Here is a 22,400-nt window from a genome sequence, read left to right as displayed (position 1 = left end):
GGTGTGTCCTTTCCCCGCGGGCCCCAAGGGACAGGCGTGCCCCGCACTCGCGGGCGGTGGACAGTGTCCGCCGGTTCCCGAGCCCGGGACGTGGCCTCGTAGGCCCTCCCTTGCATCTTACTCCCTTGTGCTCCCCAGAGCCGGCTCCCATCCCCTCGGGCTCCCATCGCCAGGGCTCTCATTGTCCCGGGCTCGACCCCCATCATCCTGGCTCTTTGTCCAGGTCCTTCATCATCGCCCCGGTCCCCATCATCGTCCCGGCTCCCATCGTCCGGGCCCCCATCGTCCTGGCCCCCATCATCGCCCGGGCCCCCATCGCCCTCATTTCCTGGTCCCCATTGCCCCGGGCCCCCCATCATCGCCCCGGCCCCCCCATCATCGCCCCGGCCCCCATCGCTGTCCCCTCGGGCTCTGGCTTCTGTGAGCCGCCCCTTTCCACGTCCGTGCCCGCCCTGCACCCCCAGTTCTTCCCTTCTTTTGCATCACTGCTGACCACTCAGGGGAGTTGTGTGTGGTCATTGTTGGTGGCAGCCCCCTGCACTCTGGTCAGCAGCTGCCCTGCCCGCCTCATCCCCTGCGGGAATGCAGTCAGCCCCCCAGTGCCAGTTGAGTGTTGAGTGAGTCCTAGGAATGAATGAATGAAGAAATAAACGCAGGAAGGTGAAGTACCTTCCCGGGCGAGTCTCTAGTAGGTGGACGAGCCAGTGGGTCCTGGGTCCTCACACTCTCCGACAGACACCCAGCACCACCCGGCGGCTTCTCATTGCAACTCCCATGGGTCTCCTAGGCCATAAATCCTCGCGGAAGTTGTCTTTCTCATCCTTTCTCCATGGGCCTGTTGGTGGATTCAAGCCACTGCCTTTACAGCAGCTAAATGCCAAACCACAGTGCCACCAAGCCATTTCCATGCATGTGGTTGAATCTTCTATTCTACTCAGTGAGGTGCCTCTGCAGCTGGTGGCCTGCTCCCGGGCTGTCCAGGTCCTCAAGGAAGGCCTCCAGTGTCTGCAGTGCCACCGCTGCCTGGCTAGTGTCCCCCCAGTGTGCACTGGACTGAATGACGCACCCATCATCTTGCCACTATCCACTTCATGCTGACAGGGAGTCCTGGCCTCTGTCAGCATCAGTGTTTGTTCTGGAGCCTTTCAGAACTTGTGGGTGATTTGCCAAAGCACGTGATCTCCACCATCGGGGGTTAGCACCAGGTACGCCTGGCTCACTGTGTCTTAGAGATGTTACGGGATACTTTGAAGTAGTCTGGTCCTTTGCTGGCACTTCAGTTTGGCTCGCATAGGCCTCTTTGAACCATTTGCTTTTGAGCACCACCAAAGATGGACTGGCAGCTTCTCTTCAGGGCAGTGCTGCTAACAGGGAGCCAGCAACCTCTCAACATCTTAAATTCTGGCCTTTGTTTTCTTCTAAAAGTCTTAGTGATGGACAGTGACACACACAGAGAGAGGGTGCTGGTTTTTGTTGTTATCTGTCTTAACGACAGAACTGTTGCCCAGGCTGGTGCCTTCTGTGTGGAGGAGTTTGTATCCTTCACTTCTGCCCCCTGCCCCACTACTGCTTCTCCAGAGGAAACCGTTTCAACTGTGTGTCTTGCAGGAGAGAAAAATCACTGCAGAAGTAGGCATATGTGTTAGAGTCTCTAATGGAGTTCTTGAGTGCTTTCTGTGCTTGTGTTCTTAGCCATCATCAGCTACTTCTTTCTGTTTGGGGTGTTTTTCTGTTGTTGTTTTTAATTTTATTGATAATTTAATGAAGTTTACAGAAAACTTGCATTTCCGTTCATTAATTGTTGCACATTTTTCTCCCTACACCCATCCCCAGTTTGCTTTTCTCTTTAAAAAGATTCTTTCATTCTTGCACAGTGTCCTCCCCCCGCTCCCCCAGTCCATTTTGCTCTGCATCTTGTTCTGGACTGTAATACCTACTGCAAGTAATACCTAATCATATATTCTTTCAAAACACTTCCTTCTTTCATCTGTTTCAATGCGGTGTACATAATTTTTCCTCTCTTTTCTTAGTTTCCCCCAACCCCCATGTCAGTCTTGTTTTATAACAGTGGCACTACGCAGTATTTGTCCTTTTGTGACTGAGATACCTCACTCAGCATAACGTCCTCCAGGGTCACCCATTTTGTATAGTTTATGAGTTTCTTGCAGCATAGTACGGAGCTGTGCTACCAACCTAGAGGCATTTGATTCAGATCTACCTTGGAAGAAAGATGGGCATTCTCTTCTTGTGTGATTTACAGCCTCTAAAAACCTGTTGGAGAGTTGGTTCCTACTTGCTGGCAGAGAGAACCTATACTTGATGAATCCTAATTCCTGTGACATTGGTGAGGTAGTTGTGGAGTGATCTCATGGGCCTACTCTGATGAAAGGCATGTGTCTACATTGAATATGTGTGTAGCCTGGCAAAGCTAGAGAGCTTTCTGTCTGATCCTATATCTGGCTCATCATCTCCACCTTGAACCAGCCATGTGTCAGACTTGTTCTGAAGCCAGCAGACTTGGACTCATCAGCTCCTGAAGCCAGTGGTCGGCAACCCTGCCTTGAACTCCCTGGCTTCCCTAAATGTTCTTCCCCTGAGGTCTGACCTGTAGACCTGAGACTTATCAGCCATGACAAGTGCATGAACCATTTTTAAAAAAAATAATACACTCGTTCTGTGTGTGTGTATATATGTAAAAGCTTCCTTGGTTTTGCATCTCTGGAGAACCCAGTCTGTAATGTCAGTCACCATTTGTTGAGAAATTCATTGTCTGATAGAGTTCTTTGACCCTTTTCTTTCATTTTAAGCAATTACAGTTTCTACTTATCAAACCTGTGTTAACTCTTAATAAGCGTTCTAATGCTAATAAAGTTTACATTTGCACTTAAAAAGAAACTAGATATTAAATAAGACTAATCTTTTTTCTAAATGACGTTTTGTTATGATTTTGACGATTCAAGTCCTCATGAAACCTCTTTGGTTCAGCTTTTTCTTAAAAAGGATTTGAAGGGGTGAGGTTTCTCTCTGTCAGTCTCTCCAGCCCTCTATGATAGTGTAATTCTGAGATTGGGTGTTTGCGTCCAAGTGTATGGACAGATATGCTTCAGACTTAAGGTTTATTAAAGAAAAGAGAGAAAGGCTTATTCCATTTATCCTTTTTGTTGTTATGTGCCTTCAAGTTGCCTGAGACTCATACCCCACCCTATCTTGAGCCAGTCTCACTGTCTGTGACATACCTACCTGCGTCACCCCAGTTACTGAATCAATCCATTTCATCTGGGGTCTTCCTCTCCTGCGCTGTCCCTCCACACTTACAAGCATAATGTCCCTCTCCAAGGACTAGTCCCTCCTGCTACTATGCCCTAAGTATGTGATACGGCACTTCAGAATCCTAGCCTCGAAGGAGCAGCTTGGTTTCACTCTTTCCAGTACAGACCTGTTCTCTTGGCAGGCCATGGTATGTTCAATATTCTTCTGCAGCACCACAACTCAAAGGCATCGATTATTCTTCTGTCATCCTTAGTCATTGTCCAGCATTCTGATGCAGAGTGCCAAGACCATGGCCAGAATCAGGCACACCTTAGTCTCTTGACTGGCATCATTGCTCTTTAGCGAGGTCCTGACAGCAGATTTCCCTATATATTCTTGGTATTTGAATTTTAAGTTTGCATTTTATAACAGGTAAAAGGAAAGTATATTAAAACATTTTCAGATTGCTGCAGAAGGTCAAGGACTGCTGCCTTCAATATTGATTGAAGTTCAGTTTCAAGAAAACAAAGATTCTCACCACTGGGCCAGTTGGCGGCTTCATAATGGATGGAGAAGAGATTGAGATTGTGAAAAGCTTTAGTTTGCTTGGCTCCACCATCAACACTCTTGGCACCAGTAGCCAGGAAATAAAAAGACATAATACGTTGGGAAAGCCTGCTGTCAGAGACTTCTCCAAAATACTGAAGAGCAATGTGTCAGTCTGGAGACTAAGGTGCGCCTGATATAGGCCATGGTCTTTGCAATCACTTGTTATGCATCAGAGAGTTGGACAATAACTAGGAATGACAGAAGGAGAATTGATGCCTTTGAGCTGTGGTGCTGGAGAAGAGTATTGAATGTACCATGGACTGCTAAGAAGACAAACAGGTTCATCCTGGAGAGGGTTAAACCAGGCTGCTCCTTGGAGGCAAGGATTCTGAAGCTTCGTCTGACATACTTTGGACATATTCCAAGGAGAGACTGGTCCTTGAAAATGGATGTCATGCTTGGGAGGGTGGAGGGACAGCGCAGGGAAGGAAGACCCTCGATGAGATGGATTGATTCAGTGGCTGGGGTAATGGGGAGTGTGTCGGAGACAGTAAGTTTGGCACAGGATAGAGGAGGGTTTAGGGCTCTTGTAAATAGGGTCACTGTGAGTTGCAGGTGACTCGACACACATAACAACAGCGTATTAAAACAGAGCAGGTCACGACAGTGCTCTAAGTGGGTTGACTGTCAGCGGGGCTGTGCTGCTCATGCCTGGCCATTGAAGATACATCCGACCTTTTCATAAACTGATTGTACAAAGTTTGGTGTTAGGCTTATGTGGACAGTAAGGTGTTCTCAAAAGTTGGAATAACCCATGCCGGGGATGTCCTTTGTTTCTCTTCCAGGGAGCTCTTCTCCCCATCTCAGAAGTACCAGCTTTTGGTGTATCACGCAGACTCTCTCTTCCACGATAAGGAATATCGGAATGCCGTGAGTAAGTACAGCATGGCTCTACAACAGAAGAAGGCGCTGAGTAAGACCTCCAAGGTGAGGCCTTCCACGGGGAGTTCAGCCTCTACGCCTCAGAGTCAGGTAATGGAGCTGCAAGGCGGGACCTTCGGGGCTTGGCGGTTTTGAGAGAGAGAGACTGAAAGAATTAGATGTTAATATGTTTAAAATGAATTTTCAGGAGGGGCTGACTGGAGAAAGGAAGATTAAAAACGGTTTTTAAATGCTTGTGTGTTTTGATTGTGTTAACCATGCATTTAGGTCTAAGAGCAGTGTTCTCTCTATAGGACTCGGAAAATGTAGTGACAAAACAACTGTGAGGTATCATCTCACCCAGTCAGAATAGCAAAATTTAACAAACAGCAAACAAATACTGGCGAGGTTGTAGAGAAACCGGAACCCTTATTCACTGTTGGTGGGAATGTAAAATGGTGCAACTGTTGTGGGAAGCGGTATGGCGCTTTCTCAAAAAGTTGCAAATAGAGATACCATTTGACCCAGCAATTCCACTACTGGGAATATACCCCAAAGAAACCATAACTGACATCCAATCAGATATATGCACACACATGTTTATCACAGCTTTGTTCACAATAGCAGAGTTGGAAACAACCTAAGTGCCCATCAACAAATGAATGAATAGAGAAACTGTGGTATATTCACACAATGGAATACTGCGCCACATTGAAAAACAAGGAACTCATGCAGTATTATTCAAAATGGGTGACCCTGGAGGACATTATGCTGAGTGAATATCTCAGTTACAAAGGGACAAATACTGCATGATGCCACTGTTGTAAAATGTGACTGACATCAGGGTTGGGGTAAGACTGAGAAAAACTGGATAAATTATGTATGCTATATTGAAACATGAGGGAGAGAACAGACTAAAGGCGATATATGATTGGGTATTATGATTATCACAAGAGTCCAGAATGAAGGTTGCATAATGAAGTGTACTTAGGGCAGGGAGAGGGGTGTGAAGGGGATAGGGGGATTGTTTATCAATGAAGGAATTTTTCTTTTCAAAGAGAGAAGTGAACTGGAGGGGAGGGGTGGGCGGGGAGAAAAGTGCAACAGTGAATGAATGGAAATCCAAAATCTCTGTATTAATAAAAAAAAAGAAAATGCAGTGAAACACCCACAGACTGGGCTCTTGTCAGTTCCTCCCTTTTATGCAAACAACTCAGAACATGAAGTGTGTACACTTTTATTGGAAAATGGTTAGGACTGGATACTGGGAACATTTATGGGAAATAAGAGTTCCTGGTAGTTTGGATTGTTTTGATAAATCCTAGTTTTATAGGGAGAAGATGCATAACCTCACTGAGTTTGAGACTCAAAAGGGACTTGACCCTCAGCAGCTGTAAAGTTGGTTGCTCATAGCACCCCTCCATCAGCTTTCCAAAGCTGTGAATTTTAACAAGGCTACCCGTCTGTCTTTCACAGAGCAGATGGTGGATTTGAACTGCCCAAGCCACAGCCTTAACTATGCCAGCAGAGCTCAGGCTTTGATAATAAGAGTCCTACAAGGTGTCCAGGACATCTGACCAGACCTGCTCATTGCACCACTGGTTATAGTACTGACACTGAGGACGAATAGTGCCCGTCAGAAGGGTCTAGTTCAGTTGTATAGTTCACGTAAATGCAGTGGTCTGGCTTCTTCCAGCGTCACATTTTCCAGGTTTATCCATGTTGTCCTATGCATCAGTCCTCCATTCTTTACAGTTAAGGAGGAGTCCACTGTGTGGAGGGACCACATTTGTTGAGCATTCCTCTTTGGGCATTTGAATTCTTTCCATTTTTTGGCTCTCATGAGCAAGGCTGCTTGTTTACAAGTTTTTACGAAGCCAGACATGGGTTTTCAGCTCACCCGTACGCGCCTAGAGGCGGGATTGCTGGGTTCCGTGGTCACTCTGGATTTACCCTTCTGGAAGGGCCAGGCTGTTTAGACTGTGCTTTGAGGAGATGGTCTGGTTGCCTTTCAGTGTCTTCCGTCTGAGATTGAAGTGAAGTACCGAATGGCTGAATGCTACACAATGTTGAAACAGGACAAAGATGCTATTGCTGTCCTTGATGGAATCCCCTCAAGACAAAGAACTCCCAAAGTAAGTGCAGTTACTACTGGGTTGGGTCTTTTCTATCTGGCCCTGTCCCCTGTATTTTTTTTCTCTTCGTTTGAGAGTTGTGTAAATATTTCATTTAGGACCGTCTCGCCTTGTTTTTCTGGTTCTCTGAGATTGGGGGGATAAACAGATGTCTGTTTCAAGGCTGTGAAAATAGTAGCTGCAGAATTTGATGTGTGCTGGTTTTTCTTTGGTATTTCTTGTTCTAGGAAATGATTTGCAGAACACTTTTGTAATCAGAACCTGTCTACACTGTAAATTTTAGTTGAGTCACAAGAACAAGTTTATTTTTAAAAACCCACACTTTCCAGTGGGAACTTCTTTAGAACCTTTCTCCCCCGATTCCACGTGTGCCCCCCATTTGGTGAGGGGCGTGGTTTTCTTATTTCTTCTCCCTCCCTAGTTTCCTCCGGGAGCTTTGGTGTCTGTGTCGCTAACCCAAAGGTGGTCGCTCACAGGTAGCTCAGTCCACCAGCAGCCGCAGGACAGAGCTTGGCCGTCTCCTCCCGTGTGACTGAGAGCCTCGGAAACCCACACAAGGGTCAGCTCTGCGTCCATTCTGACTTCACGCCAAGGAATTTTGTTTTCCAATATCAGGACCACAAGATTTCTTAGTACTTACTTGTGTGTAGGACATATTAATGCTTGATTGTTGTTGTTATGTGCAATTGAGTTACCTGTAACTCATAACAACCCTATGTACAACAGTTCTGAAGCCTGCCCTGTCCTGAGCCAGTCTCACTGACTCCGACAGACCTACTCCCATCTCCTCAGTTACTGTATCAACCCATCTCATCTGCGATCTTCCTCTCCTGCGCTCTCCCTCCATCCTTCAGAGCATGTCTTTCTCCAAGGACTGGTCGGTCCCTCCTGGCCACATGCCCAAAGTATATGAGATGGAGCTTCAAAATCCTTGCCTCCAAGAAGCAGCCTGGTTTCACCTTCTCCAAGATGGACCTATTTGTTCTCCTGGCAGTCCGTGGTATGTTCTGTACTCTTCTCCACCACAGTTCAAAGGCACCAGTTCTTCTCTCATCCTTAGTTATTGTCAAGCTCTCAGATACATAGCATGTAATTGTGAAGACTGTGGCATGGATAAGGTGCACCTTAGTCTCTAGACTGGCATTATTGCTTCGCAGCACTCTGGTGTGGTCCCTGACAGCAGATTTCCCCAGTGCAGTTCGTCTTTTGATTTCTTGAATGCTGGTGCCAAAAGTGTTGATTGTGGACCTCAGTGTCTTCTCCATCTCTCATGGTGTTGCCATTTGGACCAGTGGTGAAAATCTTTGTCTTCTTGATGTTAAGCTTCAATCCTTATTGAAGACAACAGTCCTTCACCTTCTGCAGCAAACGCTTCATGTCCTCTTCAGTTTTGACACACAAGGTTGTATCATCTACCTAAAGCAGGTTGTTGATGAGTCTTCCTCCAATCCTGATGCCACGTTCCTCCTCATAGAGCTTCCCTATTGATCTGTTCTGCATACAGATTAAAAGGGTATAGAGATGGAGATAGGGCACATCCCTGGCACACTCCTTTCCTAATTTTGAACCATGCAGTGTTTTCTCCAAGTATAGGTCTGGCATGAGCGCAATCAAGTGTTCTGGGATTTCCATTCTTACGGTTAGCCACAGTTTTTTGTGATCCACACAGTCAGATGCCTTTGCACAGTCAATAAATCCAGATAGCCATTCCTCTGATACTCTTTGCTTTCAGCTAAGATCCATCTGATATTTGCACTAATGTCTCTATTGCCATGGCCTCTTCTAAATCCAGCTTGATTAGTCAGGATATTCTCTCTTTTTCTTGTTGTGTATCGTCGAATTGGATCCAGTTAGCACAGGAGGAGATTACCCCTACTTTTCCAGAGTATCTGGTGGATTCAAACCATGAGCCTTCAGGATTGCAGCACAGCTTCTTGCCACTAGGCCACCAGAGCTCCCTCATTAGGCAGGATATTTTAATAAAATACCTTTAACTGAAATTCCTTGCTCCAAGAATGAATTTTTATCAATATTTGGTATCTGTAAAATACTTCTGTGTCACCTGCACTCCTCAGTAAATGGAAAAACTATTCTGTATAACCTCCATTTACTAGTAAGGCGTTTAAAATGAAGGTGTCTGTGCATAGCTTTCTGCCTTAAAAGGGCTCCATACAGTGAGGGCCTGGTGTGTTTTAGTCAGTGCTCCTTCATCAAAGCGTCGCTGAGTTTTAAAATGACCAGTTGAACTTGATGAAAGCATGTTTATACTCTTCATGCTGGGGAATGATTTTCTTCCTTGAGTTTTTTTTTTTAATTTTTTTTATTTTGTGAGTGTGTACCGTCAAATCAGATCTGACTGGTACAGGAGGAGATTGTTCCTCCTTCTCCAGCAGAGCATCTGGTGGATTCGAACCGCGTACTTCTAGGATTGCAGTGCATCTTCTTGCCACTAGGCCACCAGAGCTCGCCCTTCCTTGAGTTGGTTTTTTTTTTTCGTTGCAGTTTGATGCTTCTTTATTCTGGTGATTCAAAAAGCTCCCTTCCTTGAGTTTTTAAAACTAGGGTGTTTCCCTAGCTTATCAGTGGTGGTGGCTACTGTTAGCAAATTTGGAGAACATTTTAGGGACTGTCACGTGAGAAGCTTGGATGCATGTGTTAGCCTGTGGGGGCCTTCTCTTCACCCTGGAGTACGTCGTGTATATGAAGAATGTCTGCTGCAATACTCAAGTCTCTTCTTTCAGAAGAAGCACTGTTACAAACTGAACAGTGCCTATTCCGTATGTTACTGGCGGTGCACTGTGACATCCTCCTTAATAACTTGCAGGAGTTTGGAAAACATGTCCCTTGGTGCCTGGCGTCCCCACTGCGCCTTCTCAGAAGGGCTGGTGGAGCTCACGTTTGCAGTCCTCCGGGCCCTTCCTTCTGTGGAGCTGCCGTGGCCAGGAGCCAGCAAAGATGTGTACCTCCCACGGCCCCTGATAATGTTTACAGTGTTCCTTTCTCATCCATTAGGGAGTTAGTTGGCTGCTCAGTGTGCGTAAAGCACAGGGAAACAGTCGGAAATGCGTGTAAAAGAGCCTCTCTTAACCTACAGCTCCACCATCACACACTCACGTACACTCAGGATAATTCCAGCGTTAGCGTCACGTCACAGTACGTCTTCGGCTTAGGAGTAGACAGACCCACACACAGTTCCTCACTCAGTTTTGGGAAAGATCACTGTTTGTGCTTCCAGCTGATGAGACATGCTTTATGATATTCCCAAGTATGGATCTGTTTTTTCCTTAGATTGACTTTCTCACTCGACAGCACTCAGAACTCATTCTTTCCAAATGACAGTCAAGTAGCTTAAAGGGAATTTTGATTTTTGTTGAGATAAAATGGTCCATCAGTCAGTTTATAATAACAAGCAGTCAAGAAAGGGTTCTTAAACGTAACCTTTAATTCAGATCCCCAGACAGTGCTGGCAGTCTCCTTCTCTGCATTTTCAGCACGACCTGCAGCTGGCAGTCTGAGGCCAGTTTGAAGGCCGTGTTGTGTCCTGTGCGTGATTCCTTTGCTGTTGGTGTGATGCTGTCCCATGTTGTCTCGTACCCTGCGGGCCTTAACAGGAGCAAATGCGCTTTGTGCTCACAGCCATCCTTTGCTGCGATGTCAGGACTTGAAGATGCACCCCAAGCCACAGACAGGTCAAGGGGCTGGGAGCAGACCCCCATCTCCTCTGCCCTCTGCTGACGACTCCTTAGGCTGCGGTCTGGCAAATGCTCCGTCATGTTCACAGTCCGTTTGAAAGTGGAATTTTGTTTTCCTTTTTGTACAGAGAAGTCATTGTGAAGAAAATCATTTATCTTTCCCCTAGAACTCTCCCTGCCTTCTTTGAAACATGTATGTTTCCTCAGACTTCTGTTGCCTTTCTTAGAAAGGATGATTTTACTAGAGTTTTATTACATTACAGGGCCCTGGTGGCACAGTGGTGAAAGTACTTGACTGTTAATCAGAAAGTCCGTGGTTCAAACCTCTTAGCCCTTCTGGAGAAACATGAGACGGGCAGCTTCTGCCAAGCCTTCCAGCCTTGGAGACCCCTGAAGGGAGTGGCTGCTGGGCTTCTGGTCTAAGCTTTGTGTGAATTGTGTTAAGGTGTAAAGTCTGCCTCTTGGTGGGAGGTTTCACAGAGGGGCAGCGGCACCTTGGTAGATGAATGCCTAGTGCGTTTGTGTAGCAACAGCTGGCCAGAGTCAGACAGTACCTGAGGGTCCAAGCTTGGAGCCCTGGAAAGCCAAGGACCAGCTATGGAACGCTTGTCAGAGGGAAGCCAGTCTGTTGCTTTTTGCAGCTGGCATTTCCTTTTTGGGGAAAATTCATTTGATCCTCCTCACTGGCTCTGTTAAGAGTTTCGCACTCTTGGCAAGCTCTGGCGGCCTATTGGCAAGAAGCTGCAACTGCAGTCTCAGAGATGCACGGTTCGAATCCACCAGATGCTCTGCTGGAGAAGGAGGAACAATCTCCTCCTGTACCAGTCAGATCTGATTTGACGGTACACACAAAAAATAATGAAATAAAGTAAATTTTAAAAAAAAGTTTCTCACTCTCTTACGATAGTAAATGACTTTAAAATATATACTTGTAGGGCATTTCATCTGCTGTGCTGAGCTGGAGAAAGGTTAAAGGCAGTTAGAGTCTGTACCACCTTTCATGTCAGGGCCCTGTGGGTTCCCACAGGAGCAGCATAGCTCCACTTGCTGCTGGGCCCTGTGGTTTGATGGGAAGAACTTGGCTTTTTCTCTGTGGGAAGACCTAGGGAGAGCAAGGTGTTTATTGGCTGTGCTTTGAAGACTCAGCTGTAATTCGATCTCCCAGTTGAAAGTGGAAGCGCATTGGTGACTGGAATCAGACCTTTGTGTGGTGCTGGTTTTCTTGGCAGGAGGCACTTGTCTTACTGCCCTTTGTTTCTGTTTGTTGCAGATAAACATGATGCTGGCAAACCTGTACAGGAAGGCTGGCCAGGAGCGCCCGTCCGTCACCAGCTACAAGGAAGTCCTGCGCCAGTGCCCACTTGCGCTGGACGCCATCCTTGGTAAAGGGGGTTGGCTGTCAGTGCACAGTGGGTTTGTGTCTAGGGCAGAAGTGCCCTGATGGCACTGTGGTTTATACTGCTCACCGCTGGAAAGAAACCCAAAGGCCTTGTGAGGAACATTGTATCTGACCTTTACCAACTTCACAGGGGGAAATGTTCCCATCCACAGCATTAGTAACACAAAACCAAGTCCCACGAGGTCAGACATGTCCCATGCTCCCGTGCTTCTTTCCACACATCTTAACACCAATCGTACTGCTTTACTGGATCTAGAATTACATGTGACAGCTCACAGAACCATATAGGGAAAGTAAAAAGGTTATCATTCAGATTAACAACAAAATTACAGTCAAGACAGCTCCCAAGATACGCACACAGGAACCTCAGCCTCAAGCCTCATGGTTCTAACAGTTCCCAAGTTCTCAGTCCTGCCAATATTGCCCCCCCCCAATCTCACCAGTTCTCCACCTCAGGCAGTGCTGCTACTGTCCCCAAGCGTGTCCTACATTTCAGCATGTTGGGGGAGGTCTCTGGCTGAGGGAAGAATGCAGTCTGCAGCTAGAGCTCTTCAGTTTATTGGTGTGACTAGCCAATCACTTTGTAGATTGTTGAGACTGGCCAGTCACCTTGTGGATACGCTAACATGTCCATTTGCATAGTCCCACCTATCCTCAAAGGAACAGCAAGTAAGGGCTAGACCTTCTAACTGCAGGTTTGGCCGTGCAGACCTATCCTGTCTACTTCCATAAAGAGTACAGTGTTGGAAACCTTCTGAGCAGTTCTCTGACCCAGAGTGTTGCTGTTTCATCAGAATTGACTTGACAGCAACAAGTTTGTTTTTACTGGCTATCTAAAAATGCATGTTGGGAGGTTCCCCACTCATCTTGATTTGGGGCGCTTTCTGTACTGCCGCCTGGAGGCCAGCGCAAGAGGACAGGATTTGTGCGCAGCTGCGGACGGCAGGGCTCTCTCACAGCCATCACATGGGGTTGGGCCATCCATGAGGCACTGCTGCTTTGCTGGAGGAAGTCATAACCACCAGAACATTGCCCACGCCTCACCTTGAGGAAGTTGTCTTTGCCACATGTTCTCTCGTGCGCCCAGGAGTTGTTAACTTTCCATCTTGCTCGGGAGCGGAAGGGACCCCTGGGCAGAGGAAAGCTTGCTGCTGTTAGCGCACAAAGCTTTGGTGCCTCATCCTCTCTCCCGTTCTCTCTCCAGGCTTGCTGTCCCTTTCTGTAAAAGGTGCCGAGGTGGCATCGATGACAATGAACGTGATCCAGACTGTGCCTAACCTGGACTGGCTCTCGGTGTGGATCAAAGCCTACGCCTTCGTACACACTGGGGACAACTCCAGAGCCATCAACACCATCTGGTGAGAGCCCCAGCTAATGAAATGTTCGCAAGGCCTCGCCTCGCCTGATGGTCACTAAGTTAGGAAAAGTGGAAAAGGAGATGCTTGTCAGCAGTCCTGGGCTCTGTTAGCGCCCGAGTGTCCTGCAGCGCTGTGTGGAACCCCGTCCACGTCCCTGTCCCTGCAGAGGCCGGGAGACCGGACAGCAGGCGTCCTGGTGGGTCATATGCTCAGGCCCAGAAGGGTAGTTTAGTTCAATAGCTGACTTGCATTGTCAGGAAGCCTGGTAGCACAGTGGTGAAAGCATTTGGATGCTAACCAGAGTTCAGAACTCACGAGGTACTCCGTGAGAGGATGACGTGGTCATCAGCATTCTGCTCTGTCCTGCAGGGTCACTGAGTGGTCACCTGGCCCAGTGGCAAGTGGGTTTGGTTTGGATGTGGATGCTGTCTTAGGACTGGGGTTTTCCTTGTCAAGGGCAAGAGGCTGAGATGTCCCAGAGTTCACTGATGGGCACCTGTCACTTGCAGATGTGACAGGAACATCGTTAGTGTGTGTTTTTCTCTGAGAAACTGCATCCAGAAAGTTGTTGTTCCGTAGTGTAAAGTTTTTTCGTGACAAATACCGTCCATCACCCAGATTAGATGCTGAGGTTCCCTGTTTAATGTCTTCAAGTTCCCTGGAGAAAAAGTCCTTGCTACGTGACAACGTGGAGCTGCTGGGGAGCTTAGCCGACCTGTACTTCCGAGCTGGGGACAACAAGAACTCTGTTCTCAAGTTTGAGCAGGCCCAGATGCTGGACCCCTACCTGATCAAAGGTGAGCGTGGCTCCTGACGCTGAGCCGGGGCGGGCAGGTGGGGGAGAACCGCTGCTGGTCACTTCCCTGTGAGAGTCGAGGATGCACTCCAGCAGCTGGGCTCCTTTCTTTAGGATTGATGTTGTGTCCCTGACTCTTGAGCCCCGGAGCCAGGATAGCCTTTTAGAGACTTTGGCTTCCTGGGTAGTCTGTGTAATTAAGGAATACGTGAACCAGATAGTGAGAAAAGGACATGAGGATAAAGGAAGCCATACTAATCGACAGCCAGAAAGTCACCGGTCGGAAAGAAGAATGCAGTTGAGGGCCAAGCTGGAGGCCTGGCTGGGGGAGCAGTGCGGAGGGGCTGAGGTCTGTCTGTGAAGGACTAAAAAAGGACATGAGGAAAACGGGCCTCGTGACAGGCTCCTCAGCCAACATGACAGAGCAGGGAGTGCGGGCAGACAGGCCCAGGAGGGACTTGTTTGCTTGTGGTCTGCTGCTGGCCAGGGCTTCTCTTCTTCGGGCTGCTCCCATCTGATGAAAAGGGTGTTCTAGAAATTCTAGGCCACAGTAGTTGGCAGCCCTGCATCAGAACACTCAGATACGTGTCCAGGAGCCGGGAGGGGTGGTGTCGTCGTCATGACGTAAGGGGAACATGAAGGGCTAGCAAGAAGTGGACAAGGTGGGTGGTCACTGTGAGGAGGGGCCCTTTGTAGAGATCTTGAAAACCTGAGGAGAGGGACCCCAGGGCGTGACCTTGGACTAGACTCCAGAGAGGGGACCAGCTCAGCTGAGTGGCAGTGCTAGCACTCAGGTGTCCGGCTTCTCCGGATCTGGAGCTCTGGCACCAGAGAATGCACGTGATGCCTTTTTTGGGCCTTTTCTGGTAACGGTTAGGATAGCTGCTGTGTCACGCCACAGGATGAAGCAGTTCCTACAAATAACAGACTGTCGGATTGGGAGGTAGATCCTTCTGCTGTTCTTTTCTTTTTCTGGATGAGGTTTGCCTTCCTTTTGGTGCTTTGATAAGACATGGAAAATGCAGGTTCAGGAGCCCCTGATGGAAAGGCTGAGACCCTCAGGAGTGGCCCGGGCATTTCTCCTGGAGGCACATCTGACTGCTGCTGCTTTGCTCAGAGTCCCTTCCCCAACTGGCCTTTCTAGGAATGGACGTGTACGGCTACCTCCTGGCTCGAGAGGGACGGCTGGAGGACGTGGAGAACCTCGGCTGCCGGCTCTTCAACATCTCCGATCAGCATGCAGAACCCTGGGTGGTCTCTGGGTATGTTGGACCCTTGGCTGCTCTCTCCCCAGTTTCCTGGGAGTTTGGGAAGCTCTGTCGTCCTGGAGACAGCAGGCAGACTTTTGACTGCTGAAGGTTCGAGCCCCCACCCAGATAGTAAAGCACGTCCTGCTCGTGTGCACTCGTGTACCCGCGTAGTCTGCCAAGTGTGCAGAAGGCTGCAGATGCTGGAAGGTTCCCAAAGTCAGGCAGAGGCGTGGAGTGAGCACGTGCTGTTGGAGAACGGTCCCTGTAACCCTGTGTAGTGTGTGCACCTCGGGGAGGGGGAAGGCCCTTTGACTTTTGCTTGAAGTTTCCTGTTCTTCTCTCAGGTGACCTTTGGCTGTTTCACTCTATCCCTCCAGTTGTCACAGCTTCTACAGCAAACGCTACTCCCGGGCCCTCTATTTAGGGGCCAAAGCCATTCAGCTCAACAGCAATAGTGTGCAGGCTCTGCTGCTCAAAGGTGCTGCGCTCCGGAACATGGGCAGAGTCCAGGAGGCAGTAATCCACTTCCGGGAGGCCATCCGGCTCGCCCCTTGCCGCTTAGATTGCTATGAAGGTGAGAGCAGAACGCAGGGCAGGGTGGGCCTGCACGTCTCGTCTGGGGTAACTGTCCTGATGGCTCATCATGCCGCTAGCAGCTACTGAAGACCCAGGGTAGCCAGCTGTCCCTCCAGGGGACCTTCAGACCACCTCACCCTCTGTGGTTTTGGTGGGGTGTATGGATCTCTGGTGGTGTCCTTCAGAGCCTCCCATGTTCACGTAGCCCTGGTGGTGTGGGAATCAGTCCTTTGCTTGTGACCTCCAAAACAGGCACAGTCAGTGTCACCCCTTGTGCTCTGTAATGGTTGAAGCTCATGTGAACTGACCCTCGGGGTTCAGGGAGCCTGTGCCAGCCTCAGCAATGGTGGTGACTCAGCCATGCTTTAAAATAGAGCTTGCATGATGCAGTTCCTCCAGAGGAATCTAAAAATAGATTCAGGAGCCTAGGATTGGGTTCAGATTTGAGAGATTAAAGCTTAGGCCTCGGGGTAGGACCACGTCTGCGTGCATAGCCGAGAGCTGTGCTCTTGGGGAAGTGCCATTGCCTTTGTTCTTAAATCCCAGCAGACCAGCCTTTGCTTTAAGATGAAATCCTTGATGCTGGAACTGGAGCATCGGCAGCGAGCCTGCCTCCCCAGAGCCCAGCAGTGTTGTCAGGAGAGGGCCACTGCCACAGCATGGGGCTGTCAGGATGGCATTTTAGGGGAGGGGACTGTCCCTCAGGGCCGGTGAGGCTTCTCAGGTCGCCCTGCCCAAGGACTGGCCTTCAGAGGGCTGGACCAGGCCTGTTGCGGAGTAGAGGCCTTGTGTTAGCGAGGCGCATTCCTTCCATCCATCTGACAGGGTCCAGGAGAGATCCCCCACCTCACCAAGCCAGGAGGCTGTTCTTTCTGTCCTGCAGGGTCGCTCTGAGTTGGGACACGCCATCATGGGTTTTAGCAGGGCAGTGAAAGTACTCCATGAAGCAAACCATTTCATTCCGACTCCAGCACTTTCCCCCTCCCAGTGAGGTGCTTTCTGGTTAAATAACTGGTGTGTGGTGGGGAGTGCGTGGATGTTATAAATTCGGCGAGGTTGGAGGAGTGTGCGGAAAATCTGCTGGGGCCTGTGTGGGCTTGGGCTTTGAGCTGTCTCCCTGTTTTGAGGAGCACTTGGTGCCAGGAAGCTGTCTGTGCATCTTCCTCAGCTTGACACAGACATCCAAGGCTTGCCGGGACTCCACAGAGCTTGCCGTGGGGCCAAGAGTCTCTGTGTCTGATCCCTCACTCTAGTGCTTTCCGTCGGGCTGGGGGGCTGAGGTTGAAAACGGCATCTGTGTTTGAGATAAGAAAGTCTGCTAGGATGGCCTGCTGAAGGGTCCTTCCTGTTTGTAGAGCTAGACGTGCCTTTCCCCTGTGGCTGGGGACAAGGGCATAGCGTGGCTGGTCAACATGGCTGCGTGCTGAGGGACCTGAGTGGGCTTGTTTGCCCCTTGATCACTCAAAGCGTCGTGTCCTGAGCACCGCCTGTCCTTCACTGAAGGTCCCTTGTGTGCTGCAGGCTGGTTCCACATCCATCGAGTGCACTGCGGACAGGAACCTCTTTGCAATTCCAACAGCATAGCCGCCCGCCTGAACTCCCCGCTCTCCCCTGCCTGCCTTTGTCTGCAGACTTGAAGGCTTGCTCTGTGGAGAGCTGTCAGCGTGGAAGCGTGACTTGGAATGGCAATGTGCTTAAGCGTCCCTGCCGCCTTTCTTCCCAGGTCTCATCGAGTGCTACTTAGCCTCCAACAGCATTCGGGAAGCGATGGTCATGGCTAACAATGTTTACAAGACCCTGGGCGCCAACGCACAGACCCTCACCCTTTTAGCCACGGTCTGTCTCGAGGACCCAGTCACTCAGGAGAAAGCCAAAAGCCTGTTAGACAAAGCGCTCAGCCAGCGGCCCGACTACATCAAAGCGGTGGTGAAGAAGGCGGAGCTGCTCAGTGAGTACATCACCCCTTCTCGGGGGGCCTCGGGCGTAGCCCAGCCCTGATGGCTCCCCACACCCTGCTATAGACCTGGCAGCTCCGCTGGGTGGATCAGCTGGTGTGGCCCAGCACCCCCTCCAGGCACTGGCTCCCAGCACAAGAAAACTGGTTGGTACCTGTTCAGCACACTTGGGTTGGTTCTCCTGTTCTGAATGAGATCAGGCTAACGGGATTTCACCAGTTGGGGAGGGGTTCTGTGCTTAAGCATTCGGCTGGTGGTTGAATCCACCTGCTTGCCCCTTGGGAGAATAAAGGGTCAGTCAGCTTCTGTGAACATTGACAGCCTGGGAAGCCCTGGGTGGGGTGGGGTCCTCATTTGACTCCCATCATTGTCTTCATCCCGCATTGGTGATCCCTTGCTGGGTTGGAGCTGTTCTCTCACGTCCATTGTTAGGAAGCACTAAGAAGTGAGAAACCAAGCCTCACCTCTCCTGATGGGCTCAGATGCCCCTGGTCCCCTTGTACACCACCATCCTGCTTCCCACCACATCCCCACCGTGAGGGCTGAGCTGGGCATCTCATGTCAGAATGCTGCTGGAGGGACACAGCCACGGGTGGTTGTCTTTTCAGGCAGAGAGCAGAAGTACGAAGATGGGATAGCCCTGCTGAGGAACGCCCTGGCTAACCAGAGCGACTGCGTGCTGCATCGCATCCTAGGCGACTTCCTGGTCGCCGTCAATGAGTACCAGGAGGCCATGGACCAGTATAGTATAGCGCTCAGGTAGGCACGCGGCCCCTGGGGGGCGGTCCCGAGGAGGGCTCCTGGCCAGAGTTCTCAGCACACAGCCTGCCTGCACCCCAGTGCACAACAGAGTGGTCAGAGCGTGAGAGGAAGACTGTGAATTCAGCACTGCTCACAGAGTTTGGAGCAGCACATCAGGGCTCAGCCAGCCTCCGTCACAGCCGTAGCTTATGTGGTTGTGCCAGGCAGCCTCCACTTTGCCCACACGGACACATGTTTATGGGGGGGGTCACAGTAGGATAGATTTTCTCCACTGCTTTTAAAATCAAAGTTGGAAGTGCTCCTCGTGTTTCTACTACTGAAGCCATTGAGAGCTTGACTTGTGATGGGGAGTACCACCTTTATCTGTTTATTGTTCTCTTGAGCAAGTTTCTAACACGTTCTCACCTATACCTACCTCCTTGGAAGGTACTTGTGGATTCAGTTAGGACTAAATGATGACATCCTGTAAGTTCTCAGCACTGTGCCTAATTCTTAGTAAATACTTAATAAATAGTGCTGTATTACTGTTAACACAGAAGTGGTTTCTTTGAGGGTTGCCCGTGTGTGTGAGGTGCCGGTGAAGGCCGCGTGGAACCAAGCCTGACGCTGTGTGACGTGGCAGTCCTGTGCCTGGCACCTCGGTCACCCCCAGGCTAACTGCTGTCCTCACAGCCTGCAGACAGAAGACTGGGTTTTCACAAAGGGCTTAGAGGAGCTGCCGTAGTTAAGTGCTGGGCTGCAGACCATAAAAGGTTGACAGTTCATCCCACCAGCCACTTCCTGCAAGAAACATGAGGCAGTATACATACCCCCAGAAAGACGGTAGCCTCGGACACCCCACAGCAGTTTCGTTCTGTCCTCTAGGGTCGCCCAGAAGCCAGAGAGGAAATAAATGAGTTTAATTAGAAATGAGATTGGCTGGGACTTGACACATGTTGGCCTGGAGATGGTCACAAAGCAGGAGGCAGGATTCTGCAGGGCTTTGGGATTGAGGCTACTCTGGGCTACTTGGCCTCAGTGTCTGGGGCAGGACTAGCCTTGGAGGCTGGCCTAGGAGGCTACTGTCTGGGCAGGTGAGAGCATGATCATTTTGATTGACTTGACACATTCAGACCACGACATGGGCTGTTGAGCTCCCAGACAATACGTAGCTCAGGAATGACATGCGTTTTCCTGTGAATGTTTGTGTGCTGCTGCCACCTGTCAGCAGGTAGCGTGCTGCCAAGGGCTGGGCGGGCGTGGGGTAGGGAGGTTGATGGTGACCCGTGACCTCAGCAGGAGGCACAGACGCCTTCTCACTTCTGGTGGTGGACCCCTCATTGCAGCCCGTGGAGTCCGGAGCTGTTCAGAGAGGCCAGGCTTTAGCAGCTTCTCTGTGACTGGTCATCTCACTGCCATCCAGGGAGGTGACGCGTTGCCAGCAGGAAGCCAGGCAGAGATTGAGGCCTCTCCTTTGTTTTGTTGTCCCCTAGTTTGGACCCCAATGACCAGAAGTCTCTAGAGGGGATGCAGAAGATGGAGAAGGAGGAGAGCCCGGCGGACGCAGCTCAGGAGGAGGACGTGGACGACATGGAGGGGAGTGGGGAAGAGGGGGACCTGGAGGGCAGCGACAGTGAGGCCCAGTGGGCCGACCAGGAGCAGTGGTTCGGCATGCAGTGAGGCCAGCGGCCCGCAGCAGGTGTCCCCAGGCTGCCCCTGGTGACCTTTTCTTCAGAACTGAGCCTGCCCCACCTCCTGTCTGTGTCCACCCTCCACCTCCCCCCCCTGCAGCCAAGGAGGACTCTGGGAGCTCTGAGGCCACGCTCACGCAGGGACTTCTGGAACAAGACAGCTTCTAACTTCCAGCCACAAGTGCGGGGACTAGGAGGCACACGTTGGGAAGGAGTGACCGGTCATTCCAGAGAAGAACATCCTCTCTGGTCAGGTCGGGACACGGCTGGCCCTCCCTGAAGAGGTCTTCCATCCCCAGAAGCCACCGTCCTGGCTGCGCTGGCGTCCCCAGGCACCTCACTGCCCTCTGCAGCGTTCATCATGCCTCTAGTGACGGGACACATTGCTATTTGCTGACCCTGTCACCACTCACCACCTGTGAACCTGGGCAGCACTGGGACCGGGTGACCAGAGCACGAGCCGAGGGTAACCTGGAGGGATGAACTACTAATAAAGTGATTTTTGTACAGTTGGTTCTGTTGGGTTGGTAAGCCTTCTCTGGACGCACTCAGCCTCAGCCTGGGAGGGGACTCCATACTTTCCCGGCCCCCTTTTCCCCTCTGTGCGGGGGTGGGGGGCGGAGACCCCGCAGCTCCCTTTTAGCAACAGCTTGGGCCACTCTGGGTGGAGGTTGGCACGTGGCACCAGCACTCTTGGTGGGCCCCCCTCGCCCCTCTTTCTTTTCTGTGTGATGACTTCCTGGTTGGAGGTGAAGGTTGTGGAGAGGGGAGGTCACAGCTAACACAAGTCTGGTGGCGTACTGGGTAGAGAGTTGCACTGCCAACCTAAAAAGGCAGGTTGTTCGAATCTAAGGGAGAAAGAAGGAATGCAGTCTTCCGCTGTGATTTACAGCCTCTGAAAACTTGCTTGAGGGTCAGTTAGTGGTCAGTTCCAATTTACAGCAGAGAGTTTGGGGGTTTGTGTGAAAACCAGAGCCTGTCCCAGTGGTGTCACCTGGTCACCAAGCAGTCCAGATCCTGACCGGCAAGAGGGGCGGGTATGGAGGAAGACGCACATCAGGGATCCCCTCTTTCTGGGCTGAGTGGCCCTCCCCATCCAGTCCCTCCACCTCTATGTTCCTGAAGGACCCCAAGCATTGTTTCCCTAGGCCTATCTCCCCACTGCCCTTGACCTCAGCTCTGGGGAGCCCCAGCCCGCGTTTCCTCGCTGAACTTCACAGCATTTCTGGGCCTGTGCACTCAATGACTTGAGTCACTGCTATGTTAGAGCCCAGTGTGTGATTCATTTCTGAGATGTCCATCTCTGGAAGGTGCTGCGTTTGCTCTCAGATTTAAAGGCACCTGTGTGTACATGGCTGACCAAAACACTCCCATCCAGCAGCTGTTCCATAAAGTTACAGCCTCAGGGACCCAGGTGGAGATGGGGTCCAAGCATGTGGACCTCCAGCAGCCGGCCCCTCTGATAATGTGTCCAACCCTGCCGTCCAGTCTTGTGTGCCACTGAGTTGGAACTGACCCTCCAGAGGCAGTGAATTGCCCAGGAGGGGACTGCCCATGGAGAACGGGGAGGGGGTTCAAGCCTCATCATGCCTGTGGGATTGCAGCACAGCTTCTTAGCACTAGGCCACCAGAACTCCCTAAGCTTTCAGAACACCAAGTCCTCTGAGGACTGGAGCTGGACTCCTGGGCATGGGCCTGTCCTGTCGCAGGGAAAACCAATGGCCATGGGGCAGGAGTCGCAGTAAGCCAGCCTGTCTCACCGCGTCCAGGGTCGGTGCCCGCACAGCCAGGTGACACTGTCTGGACCAGGTCCTGTGACTGTGCTGCAGGGCAAGCGCCCAGGGCCGGAAACCACAGCGAAGACCACTCGGCCTCTTGGGCTCAAGAGTTGACTGCTCAGTACAGTTCTGCCCCAGCTCTAGGGGTGAATGAGGGCGCCTGGCCCACTTGTCCAGGGGCCTCTGCTTAATGGGGAGGTCAGAGGGCCCAACTCTGCCTTCCAGGTCCCCGGCCAGCTCCTGGGTGGCGCTGTGTGTGCACAGACTCCTGTCTCTTGGCCTTCTTGCCCCGGACAGGCCAGAACAGCTC

General features: G+C 50.6%; 1 protein-coding gene across 1 annotated transcript in view; it reads left to right on the top strand.

Annotated features, from left to right (window-relative positions):
- Nucleotides 1-20,301, top strand: part of ANAPC7 (anaphase promoting complex subunit 7) — a 20,892-nt gene extending 591 nt beyond the window's left edge. Inside the window, exons 2-12 of the mRNA XM_006894660.1 lie at nt 1,460; nt 4,669-4,830; nt 6,735-6,854; nt 11,817-11,928; nt 13,150-13,303; nt 13,958-14,100; nt 15,244-15,361; nt 15,727-15,923; nt 17,649-17,873; nt 18,489-18,639; nt 20,115-20,301. Coding sequence (XP_006894722.1) covers nt 1,460; nt 4,669-4,830; nt 6,735-6,854; nt 11,817-11,928; nt 13,150-13,303; nt 13,958-14,100; nt 15,244-15,361; nt 15,727-15,923; nt 17,649-17,873; nt 18,489-18,639; nt 20,115-20,301 — 1,570 coding nt within the window. The remainder of the gene's footprint in view (nt 1-1,459; nt 1,461-4,668; nt 4,831-6,734; nt 6,855-11,816; nt 11,929-13,149; nt 13,304-13,957; nt 14,101-15,243; nt 15,362-15,726; nt 15,924-17,648; nt 17,874-18,488; nt 18,640-20,114) is intronic.
- Nucleotides 20,302-22,400: the final 2,099 nt, after the last annotated feature.

Source organism: Elephantulus edwardii, unplaced genomic scaffold (assembly GCF_000299155.1).
Source record: "Elephantulus edwardii isolate Elephantulus edwardi_28Jun2011 unplaced genomic scaffold, EleEdw1.0 scaffold00148, whole genome shotgun sequence".
In the NCBI taxonomy this organism is placed as follows: Eukaryota; Metazoa; Chordata; class Mammalia; order Macroscelidea; family Macroscelididae; genus Elephantulus; species Elephantulus edwardii.
The sequence above is the reverse complement of the archived record's forward strand: the minus strand, read 5'-3'. Positions and strand labels throughout refer to the sequence as shown.